The 20,299-nt window shown below is 44.7% G+C and overlaps 3 protein-coding genes and 2 non-coding genes across 5 annotated transcripts; 1 reads left to right on the forward strand and 4 right to left on the reverse strand.

The window, feature by feature from the left end:
- Positions 1-5,050: 5,050 nt before the first annotated feature.
- On the reverse strand, positions 5,051-7,524 carry LOC135240806 (protein jagunal homolog 1-B). Its single transcript, XM_064310745.1, has 3 exons — positions 7,353-7,524; positions 6,841-6,956; positions 5,051-5,756 (listed from the first exon to the last, which is right to left on the reverse strand). Exons 2-3 carry the CDS (start codon positions 6,927-6,929, stop codon positions 5,294-5,296), a joined length of 552 nt encoding a protein of 183 aa, XP_064166815.1. The 5' UTR covers positions 6,930-6,956; positions 7,353-7,524; the 3' UTR covers positions 5,051-5,293.
- A 604-nt stretch (positions 7,525-8,128) lies between these two features.
- trnar-ccg (transfer RNA arginine (anticodon CCG)) lies at positions 8,129-8,201 on the reverse strand. Its single transcript has one exon. It is a non-coding gene; the product is annotated as a tRNA-Arg (tRNA).
- Positions 8,202-8,960: 759 nt separating this feature from the next.
- Positions 8,961-9,033, reverse strand: trnar-ccg (transfer RNA arginine (anticodon CCG)). The gene has a single exon. It is a non-coding gene; the product is annotated as a tRNA-Arg (tRNA).
- Positions 9,034-10,935: 1,902 nt separating this feature from the next.
- Positions 10,936-15,280, forward strand: LOC135240777 (alpha-crystallin A chain-like). Its single transcript, XM_064310694.1, has 3 exons — positions 10,936-11,212; positions 12,844-12,966; positions 14,220-15,280. Exons 1-3 carry the CDS (start codon positions 11,015-11,017, stop codon positions 14,427-14,429), a joined length of 531 nt encoding a protein of 176 aa, XP_064166764.1. The 5' UTR covers positions 10,936-11,014; the 3' UTR covers positions 14,430-15,280.
- Positions 14,638-20,119, reverse strand: hsf2bp (heat shock transcription factor 2 binding protein). Its single transcript, XM_064310695.1, has 7 exons — positions 19,316-20,119; positions 18,598-18,695; positions 18,212-18,361; positions 17,572-17,716; positions 17,093-17,210; positions 16,787-16,823; positions 14,638-16,254 (listed from the first exon to the last, which is right to left on the reverse strand). The coding sequence occupies exons 1-7, from the start codon at positions 19,461-19,463 to the stop codon at positions 15,895-15,897; spliced, it is 1,056 nt and encodes a 351-aa protein (XP_064166765.1). The 5' UTR covers positions 19,464-20,119; the 3' UTR covers positions 14,638-15,894.
- Positions 20,120-20,299: the final 180 nt, after the last annotated feature.

Below are 20,299 nucleotides of genomic sequence, written 5' to 3' on the forward strand. Positions count from 1 at the left end.
GGCTGGTCCTCTCAGTCTGTGAGATGTGAATAGCACTGCTGTTTTCATCTAAACCCCCTGTTGGGTAGGCTACCATATTATCTGTCTTCACTTTTGAGTTGGAACGTTGGCAATGATTACACACGCTCACAAGACCGGCTTGTACTCCAGGTCCCCAAAACAAAGTCTTTCCTAGGACAGGCTGCTTTTTGCTTTTGTGCCCTTCATATTTGGAACATTTGTCCAAAAAAAAAAGCTTTTAAATTGGAATCCTAACTGCCTTTAAGAAACAGGACCAAATATATAATCTTATTGATTGTGATTGTAATTGTTTAAATTAATGTTTTGCTTTATGTATAATGTTTTATTACTGCCTTATTTCAATTATTTATTTTTGTTATCTTTTTAACAAATGTTTTATATAAATTCTAAACTAATGTTTTAACAAGGGGTTTTTTGATTAGCAGCTTACCTGGAGTCTTCTCTTTTGTTCTTTTGTTGTAACTGGGCAGTATTTTTAATGAGAGTCGCACCCCTGACGCTTCTCCAAGGTTTAATAAAGGTGTGAAGGTCGTCCTCCACCTCCACTCTACATGAGCTTAGCTGTAGTCTGCAGTGAGAAAGGAATCAGACTGGTGACATCATGTTTTTTTTTTTGAGGAGAACCGCAGATATCTGTAGTCTCTGGAATCAGCAGTGGTCACAGATATTCCAAATTAGGGCGAGAATTGGAAATGTTCAGTCCCATTTGGGTGCCAAATTTGTATTTAAAACAACAACAACAACAAAAAAAACTTTATCTAACAACTAAATAGGAACGAACAAAGATTCTTCTCCAGGCTTCTGGAAAGGTTCGGTGTCAGTTGTATTATGTCAGTGAAATGTATCTGGGGTCTGTTGGTTGAACTGAGACCACTAGACCAATTTCCAATTATACAAACCCTTTCCAGATGCATTCTTCTAATAACATTTTTTTTTCTATACAGATTTTCAAATGCATTACTCTTCACTAGCCCTTCCTGCATACAAATTCAGCACGGTGTAAAACCATAACCGTGAGACGCTTTAGCAACTGTTCCTCAGAAATGAAGCAGGGGGTGTATCAGTCCCCCCCCCCCCCAAAACAGCTGTTTAGGCCTGCTTCCCATTTCTGTCAGAAGTCTACATTCACAACTTGACTTGATGGCACTTCTTTATTCAAATGCCTTTTGTGGATTTCCCCCATTTTGTTTTGTCTTCAATCTGGAATCCCTAAATCTCAAAAGACCAGGACATGGGAGACTTGCCATATCTGCGATGCGATTGGACAAGGCCTCCATATGTGGGTCACTGACCGCCATGTTTGCGTTTCTCCTGACAAAAACCTTGTTTTTCAGCTGCAGCCAGTAATATATTTAGGACTCGTGGGAGTGTTAACTCTGCAGGATATTCATTTTATCTGGTGAGAGAACAGTTTAAAAAAGGAAGTAAGAACAGCATATTATATTATCCAGCAGGTCTGTAACACTTCCTCGGTTTGACGTTCCTAGTAATTCTCCATCAAAACAACAACAAAGTTTTGAAGTCAGCCTAGCCTGTAAAACACCATCTGGTAGCTTGCAGAGCAGCACTGCCGATCCAACAGCTGTTCAGCATCGCTGCCTTCATGTTCCCACTCAACCTGCATCAGAACTGCTCTGTCGTTTAATCACCCTCGCACAGGGGGCCATGAAATTCAAGGCCCTGGACTTCAGTCTGGCTCCTACCCGCCCTACCCTCACCCACCCACCCCCCTCCCAAAAAGCACACACACACACATCTGCCCGCCTCCATGCACCAACCTCACGGTGCCAGACCGCAAACAGTCCTCCGCCCAAACAGCACATGGACATCAGGCAGGTTAAGAAAATGTAAATAAATCTCCACGCTCCTATGCTGATTAAGTGGCTGTGGTTCCCTCGGAGAGATAGGCAGGTGGATGCCGTCCCAGTGATGATCTACACCTCTGAAAATGAACCAAGTTAGCAATACACAAGCGTAATAAATTATTTATAATGGCTATTTTCCGACCCATGCTCCTTCTCTTCCAGGACTGCTTTCAGGACCGAATTTGACACAGCGCACCGCTGCACTATTTTTGTTTCCATGTTGCCATGGGAAAATTCACTGGAACTAGTACACAGAAGAGCAATCATTCATCATTCTGATTGACAAATTAAGTACCATGAAATAAAATGGTAGAATCACACAGATTAAAGCTTTGGGAAGGCCCTCAGACCACAATCCCCCTGTGGCAGCCACAGCCCTGGACGAGTACATTCCAATGTACCCGAGTTCATGGAAGGAGGTGACTGAAAATGCCTCTGTGGCTTTTTGTAGACTTGCAGACCTCCCTCCCCACACCCCGAGCGCTTCCCTCCAAATAACCACTTACACCCCGGCCCCCACCCCCTCAAAACTAAATTCATCATCTGGCGTGTGGAGGAGAGAAGGCAGAGCCTCAAGAATAAAAACTAATTGCAAATGAAAAACCTTTCCTTTTTTTGGGGGGGCGCATGTGAAGTTCCCACTTTAGCAGCATGAGAATCGCGTGCTAATACCATTAAGAGCATCTGGTTTAAAGACACAGAAATTAGGATTTTGTTTGTACATACTTTCATCCCAAGCAAAACACTGATGTTTTCCATTTTGATATCTGATCAAAATACAGTTGAGTGCATACACATCTGATGGGCATCTGAGGCCAGAGATGACCATCTGGAATTCCCAAAAAATCAACCCCGGGAATGACACCAGCCACACTGTTTAGTGTCATTTGGTGGCAAGCACCTTTTTTTTTTTGAGAGATGCACTATTTCGTTCTTCCCATGGTATGTGTATATATCTCCATATCACCGCTTAGTTTAACTGTTGTTCATAACATGTACTTGTGATTTATGACCCCTGAGGAAACATTTTTTTGTTGGATAGAAGCACCCTCTAGTGGCAGCTTGAGGCGCACACATGCATGTGGAAATTGTTTTACGCAGGCATGACTTACTGAACAACTTCCACCCGCACAAGATCTTCTGTGCTTTGCTGGATGGTGAAGGAGAGAGCAGAACTGTCAGAGATTCCAATGAACTCATAATCTGGGGAAAAAGGGAAGATTTTGTGTATTTATTCATTTTAAAACATTTCAGCACAATGTGATGTAATCCCATATGACAAAACATAAATATTCATATTTGAAATAATTTCCCCTGTATTTCAATTTTTTCCTTCCCTAATGTGAAATCACCAACTAAGCCTCTAAAATCAACCACTGCGACACACACCTGCACAACAAGCACTGTGGTTCAGGTGTGGAGCTCTAACAACACCTGACAACACACCTCTGTACGAACAGCATGCCTCCAGAACTGGGCTATGGGAACACAGGCTTAAATATTCTCTTTATATGGCTGCAAATCTCAAGCATTTTCATTGCATGATGGCCAAATGCTAATTTCAGTCTTCTGTATAGTAATTCTTATAAGTACCTGAACTGCAACAACCGAGTAGTTAGGTGAAAAAGATACGCCATTGTACATTACATTTATTTGGCCGACACTTTCATCCAAAGGGACATACAATAAGTGCATACCAAAGGTCACTGGAACAACTACAAAACACAGGTCTGATAAGGTACAATACTCATTTTACATACTCATTATACTTTTACGACGGGAGATATAAAGATGCTTAGCAACTTGACAGGGGCAATCTTGATACTGGAAACATTACACCACATTAAGGGGTGACTAGTCAGAGTCAACGATGTCTGGCATGGAGGTTGCGTTCAATCTGCCGGCATGTCGAGGTCCAGCAAGACACTTCTATCCTAACTGCTCGGCGATAGGATCAATGTAAAGGCATTAAGCGCCATTTACCATTTAGATAATTCTGCATGAGCAGAGTTTCATGGTAGCACGCACTTCTGGAGATGCAACTCTTACCGCGTCCAACAGCAAGGCAGGCGCTAGATAAATGAGCATGAACACCTACCTGAAATCGCAGACCCAATTCTCAGTGTAATAGCTGAAAAATAAGTTTTGTAGTTGCATGACAGCTTGATTTTACCCAGACTGTTGTACTTGGCAGTAAAAGTGACTTTATCAAAATAAATATCAAACCAAATAGTCGTGTCACAGATTGCCATTACAAAACTTCAGAAACCAAGATTCATGTTGTACAAACAAGATGCACGTTAATTTAATTCATTTTAATGTCCATCAGTATCCCAGGTTAATGCTTAACAGGACAGTTGATAAGTCTGATGTTATTGCACTTACGTCTCTTAGGACTACGCGTACTGGATTTTTATCCCTAATCTTTACCAAGACCGCCTGGATCAGAGGTTCCCAACACTGTTCCTGGAGATAGTCTGTCCTGTAGGCTCTCTCACCAACCCAAACAAAGCACACCCCTTTCAAAAGCTAGAGATTTCAATGAGCTTTCAATTAGGAAACCCAGGCGTGTCAACTCCAGGTTGAAATGAAAACCTACAGGACAGTACATCTCCTGGAAGAGGGCTGGAAATCACAGCGGTGGATAACAGCATCTGCTAAAGGCCAACAAATTGAAGACAGACCCCACCCAGAGCACACAAAATTGATACAAAAAACCCCCAAAAAAGTCAGTCAGTCTTCTCATATTTTATTCATGTGGTTTTTCCAGAGGTATGAATTGCATGAATTGGGGACAGTAGGCAACATGCATCTCAAAAAAAAAGAAAAAAAAGTTCACTTGGAGAAGCGTTTAAGGGAACGTCTACAAATTTCTGTTTTGACCATGTCTTGTGTCTTGGCCATAACACCAGACTTCCCTCAGCTCTGGTGAAAAGACAATCTTCTGAGTCCCTTCCACTGGTAAAACACAACATGTCCTTCAGGGTCAGACTGTAGCGGCTTTCTGAAATAAATAGGACAGGAATGTAATCCCGGCAGGTCGTTCCTAACAGGCACGGCGGGAATTCGGCCTTCAGTCTTAATCCAGGCTTGAATGTAAGAGATGAGATAGCGGGGGCAGAGATGTTCATTGTAGAAAGACAGGGGAGGAGCCCACATTCCATTCAAAATATACAACAAATTAAATAAGAACTAGATTTCAAAGGAGGCTAGAAAAAGAGCAAAAGGCAAGTACAGAATGCGTCATGGAGAGACAGAAAATGAAAGGGGGTGAGGGTTCTGCTTACCATCATGCCAATAAATCTTTCTTGTATGGGGGGGGAGAGAGAGAGAGAGAACACGTTGGAGAGATTGAGAAACGGCCAGAGAGAGAGAGAGAGAGCATCGATTCAGTCCTCCGCAAAAACTCATTTCTTCTTCTTCTCCTGCGTGGAGGTGAACCAGGCGTCCAGCAGCTTCTTGCTGTAGTAGATCTGCCAGGCGTGCACCTGCACGGCGATCACCATCAGCAGGTACATGACGGAGACGGCGGAGAAGCCGAAGATGAAGCGGTAGGCCTTGCCGTGGCGGTACAGCTGCTGCGCCACGGGGAACATCTCCATGCCGCCGTAGATGAGCGGCGCGATGCAGAAGAGGCCGGCGCTGATCATGCCGATCACCAGGTAGCTGATGTTGTTGCGCGGCAGGGCCAGGAAGCTGAAGACGGACGGCACGATGCTGAGCAGGTACGGGTACTCCCACTGGTAGGGCGCCGCCACCGTGTCGCGGGACACCAGGTCCAGCTGGCTGACCGTCACCTGCGCCGCCACCAGGAGCCAGAGCAGCACGTGCACGATGTTCAGCTTGCGGATCTCCGACTTGAGCGCCACGCTGACGGGGGGGAGAGGGGGAGAGAGAGAGAGGAGGGAGGGAGGGAGGGAGAGAGAGAGGGGGGGGGAGAGAGAGGGGGAGGGAGGAGAGAGGGAGAGAGAGAGAGAGAGGAGGGAAATTGAGACTCGCGTTAGGCCAGACGACTCGGGCCTGAGCTGCAGTGTAGTGAAATAGTTAGGAAGGTTGCAGGTTCGATGCCCAGGTAGGACACTGCCATTGGTACCAAGGTACTTAAAACTGCTTCAGTGTATATCCAGCAGTATAACTGGACATTATGTAAAAATGTAAAAAGCTGTGCAAGTGGCTCAGGACAAGAGTGTCTCCTAAATGGCAGTAATGAAATGTAATGCTTGCAACAGGCTGCATCACTGCTCCAATGTCCCACACACAGACCATGTGCGCTCTACAGTTGCGTAAAAAGCCAAGCAAGTGCTGAAGGTATAGCGGGCTTTTATAGCAGCAAATAACAGAAAATAGAACACAATAGGTAAAGAACTCCATTTTCCAATCCTGCTGATGCTGATATCATGATGCATCAAGGCATAAACTGATATTTAATTCATTTTGAATATCTGAGTGTACATACAAATTCAAAAGCAGGAATTAAAAAAATTACTAAAATTTCAGATGTGTACTGTCATCCCAAGTGAGGTTATTTGGCAGGGTATACAGATCATGAGATTGCCAAGGTTTACATTTATCAACATTGTGACAGCTCAATAATAAAAGCACATAAACTAATGGAAATTATATATCAGACGATTCTCAAGAAATGACAAGACTGTTGCTGAAAAAATGATAATAAATAATAATAAGCCTCCCATAGTTAAGCCTGTTGTGTAAGATATTAAAAGATGATCAAGTGGACATTGAAACCAGACAGAAAAAGCTAATGATCACACAAAATATCGACAAACAGTCAGAAAGACAAAGATGAACAGATGCAGACCAGCAGACAGAAAGATTTATATTTTCAGCGAAGTGCCGGTGAGCGCAAGGACAGGAACAGCCTGACAAATGAGAACAGACCGGCAGACAAACACTAAAAACTTAATCCTCTCAACGAGCCAGAGGCCAAGGTTACCTCATCTGGTAGTGAGAGGCCACCTTCTCCCGGTGAGCAAAGTCACTCCCGTCAGTGCCCGCGGCTCTTGGCCCAGCACGAGAAGCCATGGTGGACACCTGCTTACCCAGAAACCCCTGCAACGCAACCATTTCCCTCATGTTCAAGCGATAAAGCATACTCCGCAAATACAACAAATAACAGCAATATACTACAGTAAAAATATTAACTCTGATAAGGCACGGTACATGTTTCTAGTTTGCAAGTTAGCTAAGCAAAACGTAGTGAATGCATAGTGGTTAGCTAAGCTTTGTTTTCAACTAGAAGCACTGGGTTATTTCGTTATATTTCTAACAAATGGCTTGCTCGGTAGCGTGCATGGATAGCTGCAACTCTGACTGCATGCTTGCTAGCGACAGCTAGCCAGCTATACCCTACAGAGCTACCTTGCAACTAGCTAAGCTACAACATAGCCTCACTCGGACTACAAAGCTGAATTTGTCAACTCCAACAGAGACTAGCTGGCTACTTACTCTGTACGTCTTCTGATGATTTGAAAGAAATCTTCGTGTGTACAATAACGAGCGAAATCAAACAAATATACAGTGCATTTCACCCACAAAGACCAAGTTGTATTGGCGTTTTACTTCTCCGGCAAACGCACAAGCCGGAAGCTAACGGAATGCTTTTTTTTTGATGACGGCGCCGACGACATATCCTGTACCATAGACGGTACTGTACCCGTTTGTTCATGATGTAAATCCGATTCAAGTTTCTGAAACTGGAATGAGCGTTGAATTATTTTCAAAACGTTACATTGTAACATTGTCGAAAATTCAAAATAATCTATAGAATCCCATTTAATAACAAATTGCAACAATGAATTTAAAAAAATGTTATTGTTGTTGTTAACAATAAACCTTCAAAGCATGCAGAAAAGCGTGCACATATAGTCTCCTCCAAAATTATTCTTAATTCTGCGCATTTTTAAAAATCAAACCAAAGTTGACAAACCATAGCTGGACAAAATTGTGAAGCTGAGATTTGTGGAGAAAATTGAGCATTACACAGAAAATGAAGTTGCTATGCACAATAAAACACACGTTCAAAGGCATTTAAAAGTACATTAGTAGTAACATGCGCACATATGCCTTCTGGTTTACAGTTTGCAAGCAGCACAGAACACAGTTATGAATAGAGATAATTTCGTTGGCGGAGTAAGTAGAGCACTTACATTGCAATATCTCCTGCACGTCCTGTTATATTACATTCTTCAAGAAATCGTGCAGCTCTCCGGACTATAAGCACACGACCCAGGTGGGACTTGAACCCACAATCCCCAGCTCCGGAGGCTGATGCCTTATCCATTAGGCCACTGGGCCAATGTACAACCTGGACGTCAAGAAATATCCACGTATCACTACTGTTGGTCGCTGTCTGTTAACATTGCGTCCTCAGAGTCAGCTGACTTGAGAAATGAATACTTTATCCAATGCCTGTGTTTGTGGATTTCAGTGTTACCTGATCAGATTACCCGATGGTCTCTGTCTGTTAACATTGTGTCCTGTTTTTGGAAGTGAAATGAGTGTGAAATTATTTCCTAAAGGTTACATTGTGATATTACTGAAAATTCCAAATAGGCTATACAATCCCATTTAACATCAAATTGCAATAATGAATAGGAAAATTATACAAATAAAACCTGCATTATTAACAATAAATCTTTGGCAGACCACTTCTGAGCACATAGAGAAACGTGCACATAATATATAGTTGCCTTCATGATTATTCTTAATTCTGTTCATTTAAAAAAAAAAAAAAAAAAAAAACTAAAGTTGATAAATTATACTTGGATATATTTGGAAGATGAGATTGGTGGAAAAATTCAGCATTGCACAGAAAACGAATTTGCTAGGCACTATAAAACAATTATTTAAAGGGATTCCTCAATAAGCTGATAGATGCGTTTAGTAATTATCCACACAATGGACTCAGTCTGCTTCTGGTCTACAGTTCATAAGCAGCTCGCAACATTGGCATAATTTTGTAGATTGAGCAAGTTATGCACTTCTAATGCAATATCTCCAGCATGGTACCCTTATATTACAGTTTATCATGCTACTCGCTGCACTATAAGATCACGACCCAGGTGGGACTTGAACCCACAATCCCCAGCTCCGGAGGCTGATGCCTTATCCATTAGGCCACTGGGCCTGTCTGGGGGGAATGTAACATTATTTGATCAAGCTTGCATATTCTACGAAAATCAGACAATAATGGTTGTAAAGCTTTGATAATGGGTATCAGGCCTGGGTATCTTGGTAGAGCAGAAGCCCTGGGGATCAGCCCTGGGTATCTTGGTAGAGCAGCAGCCCTGGGGATCAACCCTGGGTATCTTGGTAGAGCAGCAGCCCTGGGGATCAGCCCTGGTATCAGCCCAGGGTATCTTGGTGGAGCAGTAGCCCTGGGGATCAGCCCTGGGTATCTTGGTGGAGCAGCAGCTCTGGGCGATCAGCACACGCTGTTAGCTGGGAGTCAGTTCAGCGGTGTGGAGAGAGCGTTCTCACAGCCGGAGAGACGGATGTAACTACTCCATCTCCCATTGTTCCGCTCATTCATAAAAACAGCCTGGCCCTGTCGCGTGGCTCCAAGCCTGCTGACAGGGCAAGAATTAAGCCAGCACTTACCCCCCCACCCCACCCTACCCTGTTTGCATCTGCTCCTCAGAACCTCAACAATGCCCCCCTCCCTGCGCGTTTGTGGTGCGTCTGTCACCTCTGGACTGGTGAAACGGCCACAGAGTGGATTTCCTGTAAGCCATGCTCCGGGGCTCTTCAAAAGCCCCACTGGATTACAGTAATGCTGCTTTCATGGGGGATGGCATCAGGCCCACACTGTATCCTGTGGCAACAGGTGCCAAAGGGATGGAAATACCACTCAGTTTTCAAATAAAGGCTCAGACTGTGTACTCTATACACAAACATGCAGATTACGCTTACCCACAATGCACATCTACTGACTAAGCTATTGTGCAAGTACACACACGGACTATGCTATCATATGGTACATACATATTGACTGCCATCATACACACCGATACTGACTATGCTATTATACACACACACACTGACTATGGTATCCCACAGGCACACAGTGATATGCTATCATACAGACTCATACTGACTGGGAATATAAATCAAATCAAATCATCAAATCGATTAATTTTTGTACTGCGCTTTTTTTCTCACTTTTTTTTTTTTAGAGAAAACTGTCACAAAGATGCTTTACAGAGCGCAGAAGGAAAATTGAGCAGAAACCAGACCTGAACCCCCAAAAAGCAAGCGAAATAAAAAAAAGGTGATGGAGGAAAAAAAACACCCCAAACGGAATACAACCTTGGGAGGAACTCAGCTACAGAGGGGGAGTCCATCCTGCGCTGGCCGGTCCGATATATAGTAAGGGTAGAATGGATGGTAACAAATGAAATAAGGCATCGATCACAGTAAATAATCAAATGAGCTGAGCAGGTTACAGACTGAGGTATTAAACTAGCTGGCAGTAGGATATCAAAATGAAGAGATGTATAACATGCAATTCAGAGGGACAGCCAGCTGATTTCAGTAATTAGTTTGACTTCCTGGCAGAAGAATTGAGCTAATTCGCATATTCAGGTGATTTGAACAAAATACTGGGGAAGACATTTACTTTCTGAACCTAGATTTTCCACCTCTCAGTTTGCTATACAATAGTTATAAGGTACTGTACCAGGGGTCATGAAAAATGAATTTAAAAAAACGATCCCTTGAACATGAGACAATCCCTGGTGAATAACAGGGATGGTCGGGGTGATGTTGGTGGCTGGGTAAATCTCTTTTATGAAAGGGGACGGGTTGCCCAGCTCGCTGTGGGGCCCTGTTTGTTTTGGCAGAGTCCCGCTGGCTCTCCAGGGCTGGCACAGGGTCCCGCTTGCAGCTTGTTGTCCGCTGGCCCACCGCGGGACAATTTATGCTGACTGGCCTGTCCCGCCATGAGATAATGGCATTCCAGAGAGATCCAGGCTAAAGCCCCTCTTTCTGCTCTGCAGGTATATATAGAGGGGGCGTACGGGGCGGAGGGACACTCGACTGCTCTGCCCCTCCTCTTCGCCTCCGTTTCCAAAAGTGCCAGCACTCAGAGAGACGCCAGGCCAGACACCATGGATATCACCATCCAGCACCCCTGGTTCAGACGGCCCCTTGGATCCATCTACCCCCCTCGCCTGTTCGACCAGTATTTCGGGGAGGGTATGTTCGAGTATGACTTCCTGCCCTACGCCACCTCCACCATCAGCCCTTACTACAGGCACTCCCTCTTTCGCAACCTTCTGGAATCTTCCAACTCCGGCATCTCTGAGGTAAAAAAAAAAAAATTTGAAACCTCACAAAGTATAAGAACAAGCTTTTTCTGTTTGGTGTGTTACAACACATATGACCTGGCTGCTAAGACACAGCAACATTTTAGTTTTTGTAATAGTATTGTTCTTTTCAGCTTGAATCTTTTTCTTTAATGAAAATCAGTGTGTGTAAATGGGCCTTTGTTCCGGTTCTGATTAGTGTGGAAAGCCATGTTATTATTTATCAACAGTAAATAATCACATGGCTTTCCACACTTACCAGAACGGGAACAAATCTCTTACTACAAAAACCAAAAAATCAAAAAAAGGTCAAACTTTCAAAGTATTTTTGTCTCATATGTACTGTAGGCTTAAAAATATTATTTCTATTACTTTTTTTTAAATGAGACAGCTTGCCTCATTTCAAGATTTGTCAATGGGGTTAGAGTTTCACGCAGAAAGTAGTTTAAAACAAGCTGACATTTTCTACTTGAGAGAAAAAAACAAGATTTTAAGTTTCATTACACGACTAAAACACTTGCTAAGACAGCCTTTTTTTCCGGGGCTGCTTTGTATGCTCGAGTGTGATTTGGGACCTCAGCTACTGTGCCTATTATTATTATTATTATTATTATTATTATTATTATTATTATTAATAATAAGTAATTATAGTATGAGAAAGAGGGCAAGAGTGAGACAGAGAGAACAGCAGAGAGGGAGAGGACAGAGAAACATCTCTCTTACCAAAATGATTTAACCCTTTAAGATCACAAATATGTGATTAGAGTGTTCTTAACTGAACATTCTAATGCTGATGCAACAATCACTGCTGGCAACTGAAAGCAATAGATGTCTAGAACACATTACATTACATTACAGGCATTCTGAAGACGCTCTTATCCAGAACGACTTACACAACTTCTACATTGCCTCCATTTAAACAGTTGGATATATACCGAAGCAATAACGGTTAAGTACCTTGCGCAAGGGTACAATGGCAGTGTCCTACCCAGGAATCAAACCTGTGACCTCTAGGTTACAAAGACCAGTTCCTTGCCCATTATACTAATACTGCCACCCACCGACTTAGAATTTTGGGTTAAAGAGGTTTTCCCCAGGAGTGCACAGGCTAGTGCGTCACCGCTAGCCATGCAGTAGCCAGGCGGGTAGAGAAGGGATGAAGGCATTGAGTTATGCAGCTGATTGTAATCCTCCTGTGCACACAGGTGGGCTTCAGTGAAAGGAATTGTCGCTTTCAAGCATGCGCACGCCACCGCCCTGTGGACAGTGCACCGAGTCGAGTCAGGAGGCAGTTAAAATCCGGCCCTGCAGATTTGGGGATTTGACAGCTTGTGCATTGCATTTGGGAATGCTACGGCACTGGAGGGCATTTCTGGGCATCTTTTCTCTCCTTGATTATATTTCATTTAAATCTGTTTGCTTTGCGTTTTCTTCTGGGGGTATGGGGTAAGGCGAGGGTTTGGGTAGGTGCTGAGGGTCAGGAGAGCTGCTGGATGGGCTGATGCTATAATGGGATGGACTATCTTTCCCACGGTGTGATGCTGCAGGTTTCTCAGCGATTTTTTTTATTTTTTAAAACAGAGATCCGCTCTCTCTCAGTCAGCTTGGCTGCGCTGCTCTCTGTTCTGCAGGTGAGATCCGACAGGGACAAGTTCACAGTCTACCTGGACGTGAAACACTTCTCGCCCGAGGAAATCAGCGTCAAGGTCATGGACGACTACGTCGAGATCCAGGGGAAGCACGGCGAGAGACAGGTGAGAAACAAGGCCATGGGTGGGCAGGCCGTGTCAACAGTGACACCTGTCAATCACCTGTCAAATTAGATCGCAGACCACGCCTGTATTTCCTGATATGTGGGGGTGGGGGCGGGAGTGTTCAGCCTATGGAGCAACCAGACAGGGCAGCAATGCAGCAAATTAGCGAAGCAACTGAACAGAATAACATAGGTTGCAGGTTCAATTCAATGGTAAGCCACTTTTCAGTTGAGAGCTTAACAACTAGCACAGCTGCAGATGATTAACAGACACAGCACAGCTGTTGGTTGTTGGCTTTGTCAGCCCTGGTTATAATGCACACAGCCTGCTTTGCCTCAGAGTGACTTATGAAGTCAGTTTGCTATTTTTATTTAAATATTTAAAGGCTACTGTCCCGTTGTCACACATTTTTACAGTTGTGTTCACCCACTTGCTGACGATATGTCACGGCTATCGCCATGAGACAGGATCTCGGGTCAGATTTCAGATGCTGTATCTTGCATTATAACGTGCATCATCCAAGCAAAACAGTTGTGTCCGTTTGTACGGTGTGCCTCCAACTATGTATTTCCTGATGACCAATGTATGTTTTATAATTCCTGCATTGGAGATTATGCCCAGGAGTACACAATTGCTAACCTTTCTACTTTTCTAATTTACGTATATCCGTAGCTTACATTCATGCAGTTGGATATTGACTGACTTGTTTCCTTAATCATCCTCAGCTGTGCTTGCCTGTAGGCGGGGCTGCCACTGTCCGTGGCACCACAGTACACAGACATTGGTGTAAGACTGCAGTGTTATAAGCTGAATGAAAGTACATGATTAAAGTGCAACCAAGGGCAGCATTGCACTACACTTCCCAGCATTCCCACAGTGTCCCATCCAACTGAACATTATAGCTGTGAACATTAGCTTTGATTACAGCATTTATTTACCTGTGCTGTGAGACAGAAACAGACAAATCTGAGTGAACAGGAACAAAATAACAGGACAAACTGACTGTTCAGGGCCAGCTTTAGGAGTCACTGTGATCAGAAATTTGACCCTCTGTTATCTGTGAAACATGAGACTATGGCATCGTTTCGCCGTCAGATTACATACGTCTCCAATACTGCTGCTTACTGTCCTTTCCTTCCTCATAATACACCGTCTTTGTTTGGGTACAGATGTTGACATTTATTCTGCGTTCACCAATATCTGGAATCTTCCCTCTGAAATTTTTTTTCTTCCTTGTACTTCCTGGGATCCAGGATGACCATGGCTTTGTCTCGCGTGAGTTTGTCCGCCGTTACCGCCTGCCCTCCAGCGTGGACCAATCAGCAGTCACCAGCACGCTGTCCTCCAACGGCCTGCTCATCATCTCTGGGCCAAAGGTCACCTCAGGACCAGAGAGCGTCCGCAGCGACCGCAACATCCCAGTCGTCCGCGACGACAAGACCAGCTCCACACCCTCTTCTTAGGGGGGTGGGCGTGTCCCTTCAGCTGGCGCGTAGCAGAGAGGGCGTGAGGGAACGGCAGTTGCCGAGGGGGGTGTGTCTTCAGTAGGACCACTGAGGTGGGGTGGGGTGGGGGGTAGGGGGGGTTATGAGGCCAAATCTATTCTCTCTATCCCACTATACCCAACCCCCATGAGCCATCTCATAGTCATCTCAGTGCATATCTACTTCATTTTATTCTGCTTTTGGTCATATTACTATTGTATTATCAATATAATTAGGGTTATTATAATTTATTTCTAGGCTGGGTGGAGGAAGGCTGGTGCCAAAAAAAAAAACCGAGAAAGACAAGCGAATGGAAGTCATAGATCTGATGGGAAAACAGAACGGATACTGAGGTGTCCACAGCGCTGAATCACCCTCTCCCTCACCCAAGAAACTCTCTCTGTCGCTGACTATAAAGAGACCACACGCTAGCCGCACCACACAAACACAACATCCAGAGCCCAGAAAAACTCTAACTCTGGGGAAGACGCAGCGTTCTCACACGCTAGCTAGCTTCCGGTCTTCCTCTGCATAAAATGATGTGTGTGAAGAACGAGCCGCGCTTCGAACCCAAGACAGAGACGAGGAGAGATTGAGCTCTGATTTAGGCTCACGCTAAGCCATTCACCACAGAGAGCATTTACCACCACCGAGAGCATTCATCCACCTGGCTTTGTCAACTCACCCAAATCCTTCTTTTTTTGTCATTAAAATCCTTCCTGTCCTGTAGTCTTTGCCCTGTCAAACTGATTTTCTGGCACCCGAGAACCTGAAAAGTCTCCTAAAAAAGTCAATAAAGCTGTTAAATTAAAAAAAGACAAGTGCCCACTTGTTTGTTTTAATGTGATCTGTATTTGTGAAGCATCCCAACTGCCACAGAGTGTCTTTGGATGCCAATGAGACAACAGTGAAAAATATCTTTACCAGCAACCTCTACTGTGTGCACTATCAGGGTGTGCTGCATCTAACACATTCTCCTCTCTCTACCAGCTAGCCAATGAAAAATAGTCCATGTTTTACAAACTCTGAAATGAACCTTTAACACAAGCATAGTCTAAGTAATAATAAGATTTTTTTAAAACTTTTTATTGTATTCAGATAGGAACTCCACTTGTTTTCACAAATATTATATTATAATAACAAATTATAAAAAATATAACTTATCATAACTAATTATACAAATGCAACCCTCATTATTGAAAACATGAGGCAAGGAATGCAATCACAATCGCAACTTATAGCAGTGTATGAGAATGATCCCAGAGGGAAACTATAAGGGTTTCCTTTATGACCATAACAAATACACAGCAACCCAATGAGGTGGAACTGCACCTGCACATTAAGTATGAAATAATAATGCATTACTGCAAGCAAACAGTGCAGCAAACAGCACAGTGCACTGCCTTGAACCGTGTGCAGAGAACAAACCGAATAGACCGTGTTTTTATGTGGTTTTGCCACCCCACGGGCTCTCTCCCCTACAGTGTGGGGTGGGTTCCTGTAGGGGGCGCTGTCCGCTCTCCGGGGCCTGCTGAGCTGGGGTGAGGTGGCGCAGGTCCTCCAGCATGTCCTGGGCAGCCTGCCGCAGGGTGGCGTGGGGGCTGGAGGAGAGCTGGCGTATCCGGGCCAGGGGGAGGCGCTCTCTCAGCGCTGGGGCTAGCCCCGCCTCCTCCAGCGCTAGCGACTGCAGCAGACGCAGGGCGTGGAGGCACACCTCCCAGTCCCCGTCTCCCAGGAGAGGAAAGAGCAAAATTAAACGTTTAAAAAGGGTCTCTCCACTCAGAATAAACCTGACCATCTTCAACTGACCGTATCATGAGAGTTCTGATTAGCAGTTCCTACCCTGCAGTCTGTCAGAGCTCTGATTGGCTCTTCCCACTTTGCTGCCAATGAGTGAGTTTTGATTGGCAGTTCCTACCCAGCAGTCTGTGAGAGGCTCTCTATTGGAAGCTGGGGTCTGCCCTCCAGTTGCAGCCAACGAACACGACAGACTCAGCAATGGGCCGACGGAAACGAGAAAGTACCTGGCACCTCCACATGAGCTGATTACCTGCACACCCACATTCACATCGATAACCTGACGTTATACAGAGCCATCAGCATTAACCTGGACACACACACACACGCACATTATACAGAGCCATCAGCATTAACCTGGACACACACACACATTATACAGAGCCATCAGCATTAACCTGGACACACACACACACACACACATTATACAGAGGCATCAGCATTAACCTGGACACACACACACATTATACACAGCCATCAGCATTAACCTGAACACACACACACACACATTATACAGAGCCATCAGCATTAACCTGGACACACACACACACATTATAAAGAGCCATCAACATTAACCTGCACACACACACACATTCTACAGAGCCATCAGCATTAACCTGGACACACACACACACACATTACACAGAGCCATCAGCATTAACCTGCATGCACACACACACACGCTTTTACCCAAATGTTGGAAATAATGGATCTTCCCAAACACACAATCAGGAGTAATTTGTGTAAGTTTAAGGAGCACAATCTTACAGACCAGCGCATTATGTGTACTGCACAATGGGAGTTTTATTATTGAGACCAGGTGCCACTAGGTGGTGCTGTCTCACACTTTTAACTTGGAGCAAGCCCCTGGCTTCATCATGCCCAGAAGCTGTGTCAGCGTGTCCAGCAGCACAGGGGCGGAGGAAGCCAGGAAGTCTCGCCCACATGTCACCGCTGCAATGTCTGATGGGAAAAAGGGGACAGACAGTCATAGTGAGGGGCCCAGCTTTCCTTGGTGAAACTCTTTCCATGACAACAGCATCAAACATACCAGCAATATCCCATCTCAGAAACATGGCTTTACTGCCAGGTCAGGTTTTACACTAGAGACTGATAACACCTGAAATGAGGCTTGGTAATGTTAGAATTTTCTAAATTCTAAATTCAGATCCCCAACTAAGGAAATAACTCACATGTGCAGCTCGAGAGCATGTTTCTCAACCAGCGACATCACTTCCTGTATTTGATAATCACATGGTGTCTGAGTTTGTGTGTGTGTGTGTGTGTGTGTGAGCATGTGTGCATGTGTGTGCACAGGTCTCACTGGTGATGACTCCAGCCAGCGCCAGGACAAACTGGTTGTCATGGGAACAGAGGTCCCGCTGCTCCATCTTCCCATCCTCCCCCAGAGACTTCACAAAGCTTTCCAGAGTCTGGCCTGCTACTGCCAGGAAAGGACCCAGCTTACCCTGCAGGGAGAGACAGAGACCCAGCTACTGCCAGGAAAGGGCCCAGCTTACCCTGCAGAGAGAGAGAGAGACCCAGCTATAGCCAGGGAAGGGCCCAGTTTACCCTGCAGAGAGAGAGACCCAGCTTACCCTGCAAAGAGAGAGAGAGAGAGAGAGAGAGAGACCCAGCTACTGCCAGGAAAGGGCCCAGCTTACCCTGCACAGAGACACACTGAAACAAACACATGCACACACACAACACACTTGCGCATCCACACAAACACACACACATGCAGACGCGAGCACCAAATGGAGAGACTCTGGTTGACCTTTTACTAAAAGTAAACGGAAACTGCGACCGAAGATTTGGGACATAATTTCATGGTCCAGTTTAATCAGCTACACTCATGTCTATGCAGGATCTCTCACAGTGATGCAGGCTGGATTGATGGTCCTTAGCAGCTGTGGGCTGCGCTGACTGTATTGTATTTCAGGATTAAAGCCGGGCTCGCTTACGTCGGCCAGCATGTCCGTCACGGCCGCCTCCTTGCTGGAGACGCTCCAGAGGAGTGTGCAGGCCGCCGCTCCCAGCTCTGTGCAGAACTCCGCCTGCTGCCGCAGCTGCTCCCGGCTCTCCCACAGCTGCTCTCTGAGGATCAGCTTCTCCTGCGAATGCACACTGAACACCTCTACCGTCTGCACCACTAAACGCCTCTACCGTCTGCACCACTAAACACCAATGCCTTCTGCACCACTAAACACCTCCACCATCTGCACCACTAAACACCTCTACTGTCTTTACCATTAAACAGCTCCACCGTCTGTACCACTGAACACCTGTACTAAACACCTTCACCGTCTGCACCCCCGCCCCATCCCCATCATCCTCTCTCCCTTTTCACCTCCCTCTCTCCCTCAGCCTGGCTCTGAGCAGCATCCAGTCTTGAGCGGAGATTCTGGCACTCCTGTCTCAGCTGATCCTGCTCATTGCAGGCCTTCACTACAGGGTGACAGGGAGAGAGAGAACGAGAACAGACAAAACAAGGCGTGAATGGTCATTCATGCAAATGAACTCCGAAGGAAGAACTGAGATGAGGATCGAATACCAGCTGGACAGACTACAGAGCCACTGTGGTCCCCAAATGTGTTGGGTAATGGAAAACGATAATTTTATTCTATCGTCTTTTGGAGAAATACTGGTGTACGTACGTCCAAAACTGGGGTCAGTAGTCGAAATGGAACCGACTCAAGGCAACGCAGTAAAATATAACACGCAATTATCTCCCACATGCAGCTACAACAGAAGTTCTCTTGCGCAATAAATGTACTTTTTTGTCACGAAAAAAGACGCAGCATCTACGGAAATTAGGCTATAACCACATTGGTCATAACACCTGTCAAAGTGTGAATGTTTCATGATACATGATGCAAATAAACAAATATAATTTAGTAATTAATTATCGATAATAATTGACGACGCATCAAACTACTTCTCCAATTTGATAAACTGAAGTCCTAACAGACCCAGAAAAGTAGCGCTCCACTGAAATATGACAGATACACATCATGTACACACTCAATGTGCACGGGACGTCGACATTATGTTAATAATAGTCTTACGTGTTTCGGCAGCCCGCGCTTTGTGGAGCAATTCAATTAGATCCCCATTGAGGACTTTAGGCAAAAACTCGCGCAGCTGCATGACTTCAGTTGTTAACCTTTCCAGATCTCTTTTTCGGACTCTGACATAGTCTTCCTTGAGTGACATTAATGTGAGCTAAGTTAAATCGAATAAAAAGTGACGTGGGCCCAAGTGCTCTGGACTGTTAGCTAGCTAGCTATCTAGCTCTTCATTTAATTCAATTTCGACAGTTGCTGTATTATTAAACGATATCTCAAACCAGGTTTCAAGATAACAGAACTATAAATGCTTAACGTATACTATCAGCAATTTACATTTGGTCTCATTTTATGCACGGTCAAAGTGTATACATTTCCTAGGTTAATGTTTCGGAGAAAGTTTCGGTTTTTGCCTAAACCCGCGCCTAACGAACTGTTCGGGCCGTGCTGGTTACAGTACGAGTGAAATGTCACTGCGCACCCTGCTGGCTGGAGTTAATAATTAATAAATTATTAATTTCTGAACGGTAACCAGGGTGATTAATGCGTGAGAAACATTCCATTTTATATGCAGAACCGTATAAGCTCTATGAGGATGTTTGTTTGTTAGATGAGGACGGTGCATAAAGTTTGTGATATGGATAGTATAAGGGAACAACAAACTCAGAATGGTTTCACAGTCAGTTTTAACGTCAGTAGACTTTCAGAAAAGCCGAAAGAACAGCATTGCAAACATTACTTTCAGTTCCCTTTTCTCTATCGGGCGCATTTCACCACACTGGGTTAACTTCCCAGTGGATGAAATCTGGGAGCTTTACATTTTCTGGCCCAAAAACAAATATACAAAAACTCCGCAGAAAACTTTTAGGATATTCCGAGTTTGCACAAAGCGTGCTCAAGTGAAACACATCTCAGTGACGTTATTAAAGTCAAGAGTAAGAATCTTTTGCAAGTTGTGTCCTTTCTGCTTCCGGTTTCGTCACC

The sequence above is a fragment of the Anguilla rostrata genome, chromosome 15, assembly GCF_018555375.3.
Source record: "Anguilla rostrata isolate EN2019 chromosome 15, ASM1855537v3, whole genome shotgun sequence".
Lineage (NCBI taxonomy): Eukaryota > Metazoa > Chordata > Actinopteri > Anguilliformes > Anguillidae > Anguilla > Anguilla rostrata.

What these genes read in the sequence shown, in the direction of transcription:
- LOC135240806 (XM_064310745.1), bottom strand. Translation starts at nt 6,929, where the DNA reads ATGGCTTCTCGTGCTGGGCCAAGAGCCGCGGGCACTGACGGGAGTGAC. An exon ending in GCCTCTCACTACCAGATGAG is followed by an intron (nt 5,757 to 6,840) that starts GTAACCTTGGCC and finishes CCCCCCCGTCAG; the next exon opens with CGTGGCGCTCAAGTCGGAGA.
- LOC135240777 (XM_064310694.1), top strand. Translation starts at nt 11,015, where the DNA reads ATGGATATCACCATCCAGCACCCCTGGTTCAGACGGCCCCTTGGATCC. An exon ending in CCAACTCCGGCATCTCTGAG is followed by an intron (nt 11,213 to 12,843) that starts GTAAAAAAAAAA and finishes TCTGTTCTGCAG; the next exon opens with GTGAGATCCGACAGGGACAA. An exon ending in GGAAGCACGGCGAGAGACAG is followed by an intron (nt 12,967 to 14,219) that starts GTGAGAAACAAG and finishes CCTGGGATCCAG; the next exon opens with GATGACCATGGCTTTGTCTC.
- hsf2bp (XM_064310695.1), bottom strand. Translation starts at nt 19,463, where the DNA reads ATGTCACTCAAGGAAGACTATGTCAGAGTCCGAAAAAGAGATCTGGAA. An exon ending in AGGCTGAGGGAGAGAGGGAG is followed by an intron (nt 18,362 to 18,597) that starts GTGAAAAGGGAG and finishes GTGCATTCGCAG; the next exon opens with GAGAAGCTGATCCTCAGAGA. An exon ending in TGACGGACATGCTGGCCGAC is followed by an intron (nt 17,717 to 18,211) that starts GTAAGCGAGCCC and finishes CTCTCCCTGCAG; the next exon opens with GGTAAGCTGGGTCCTTTCCT.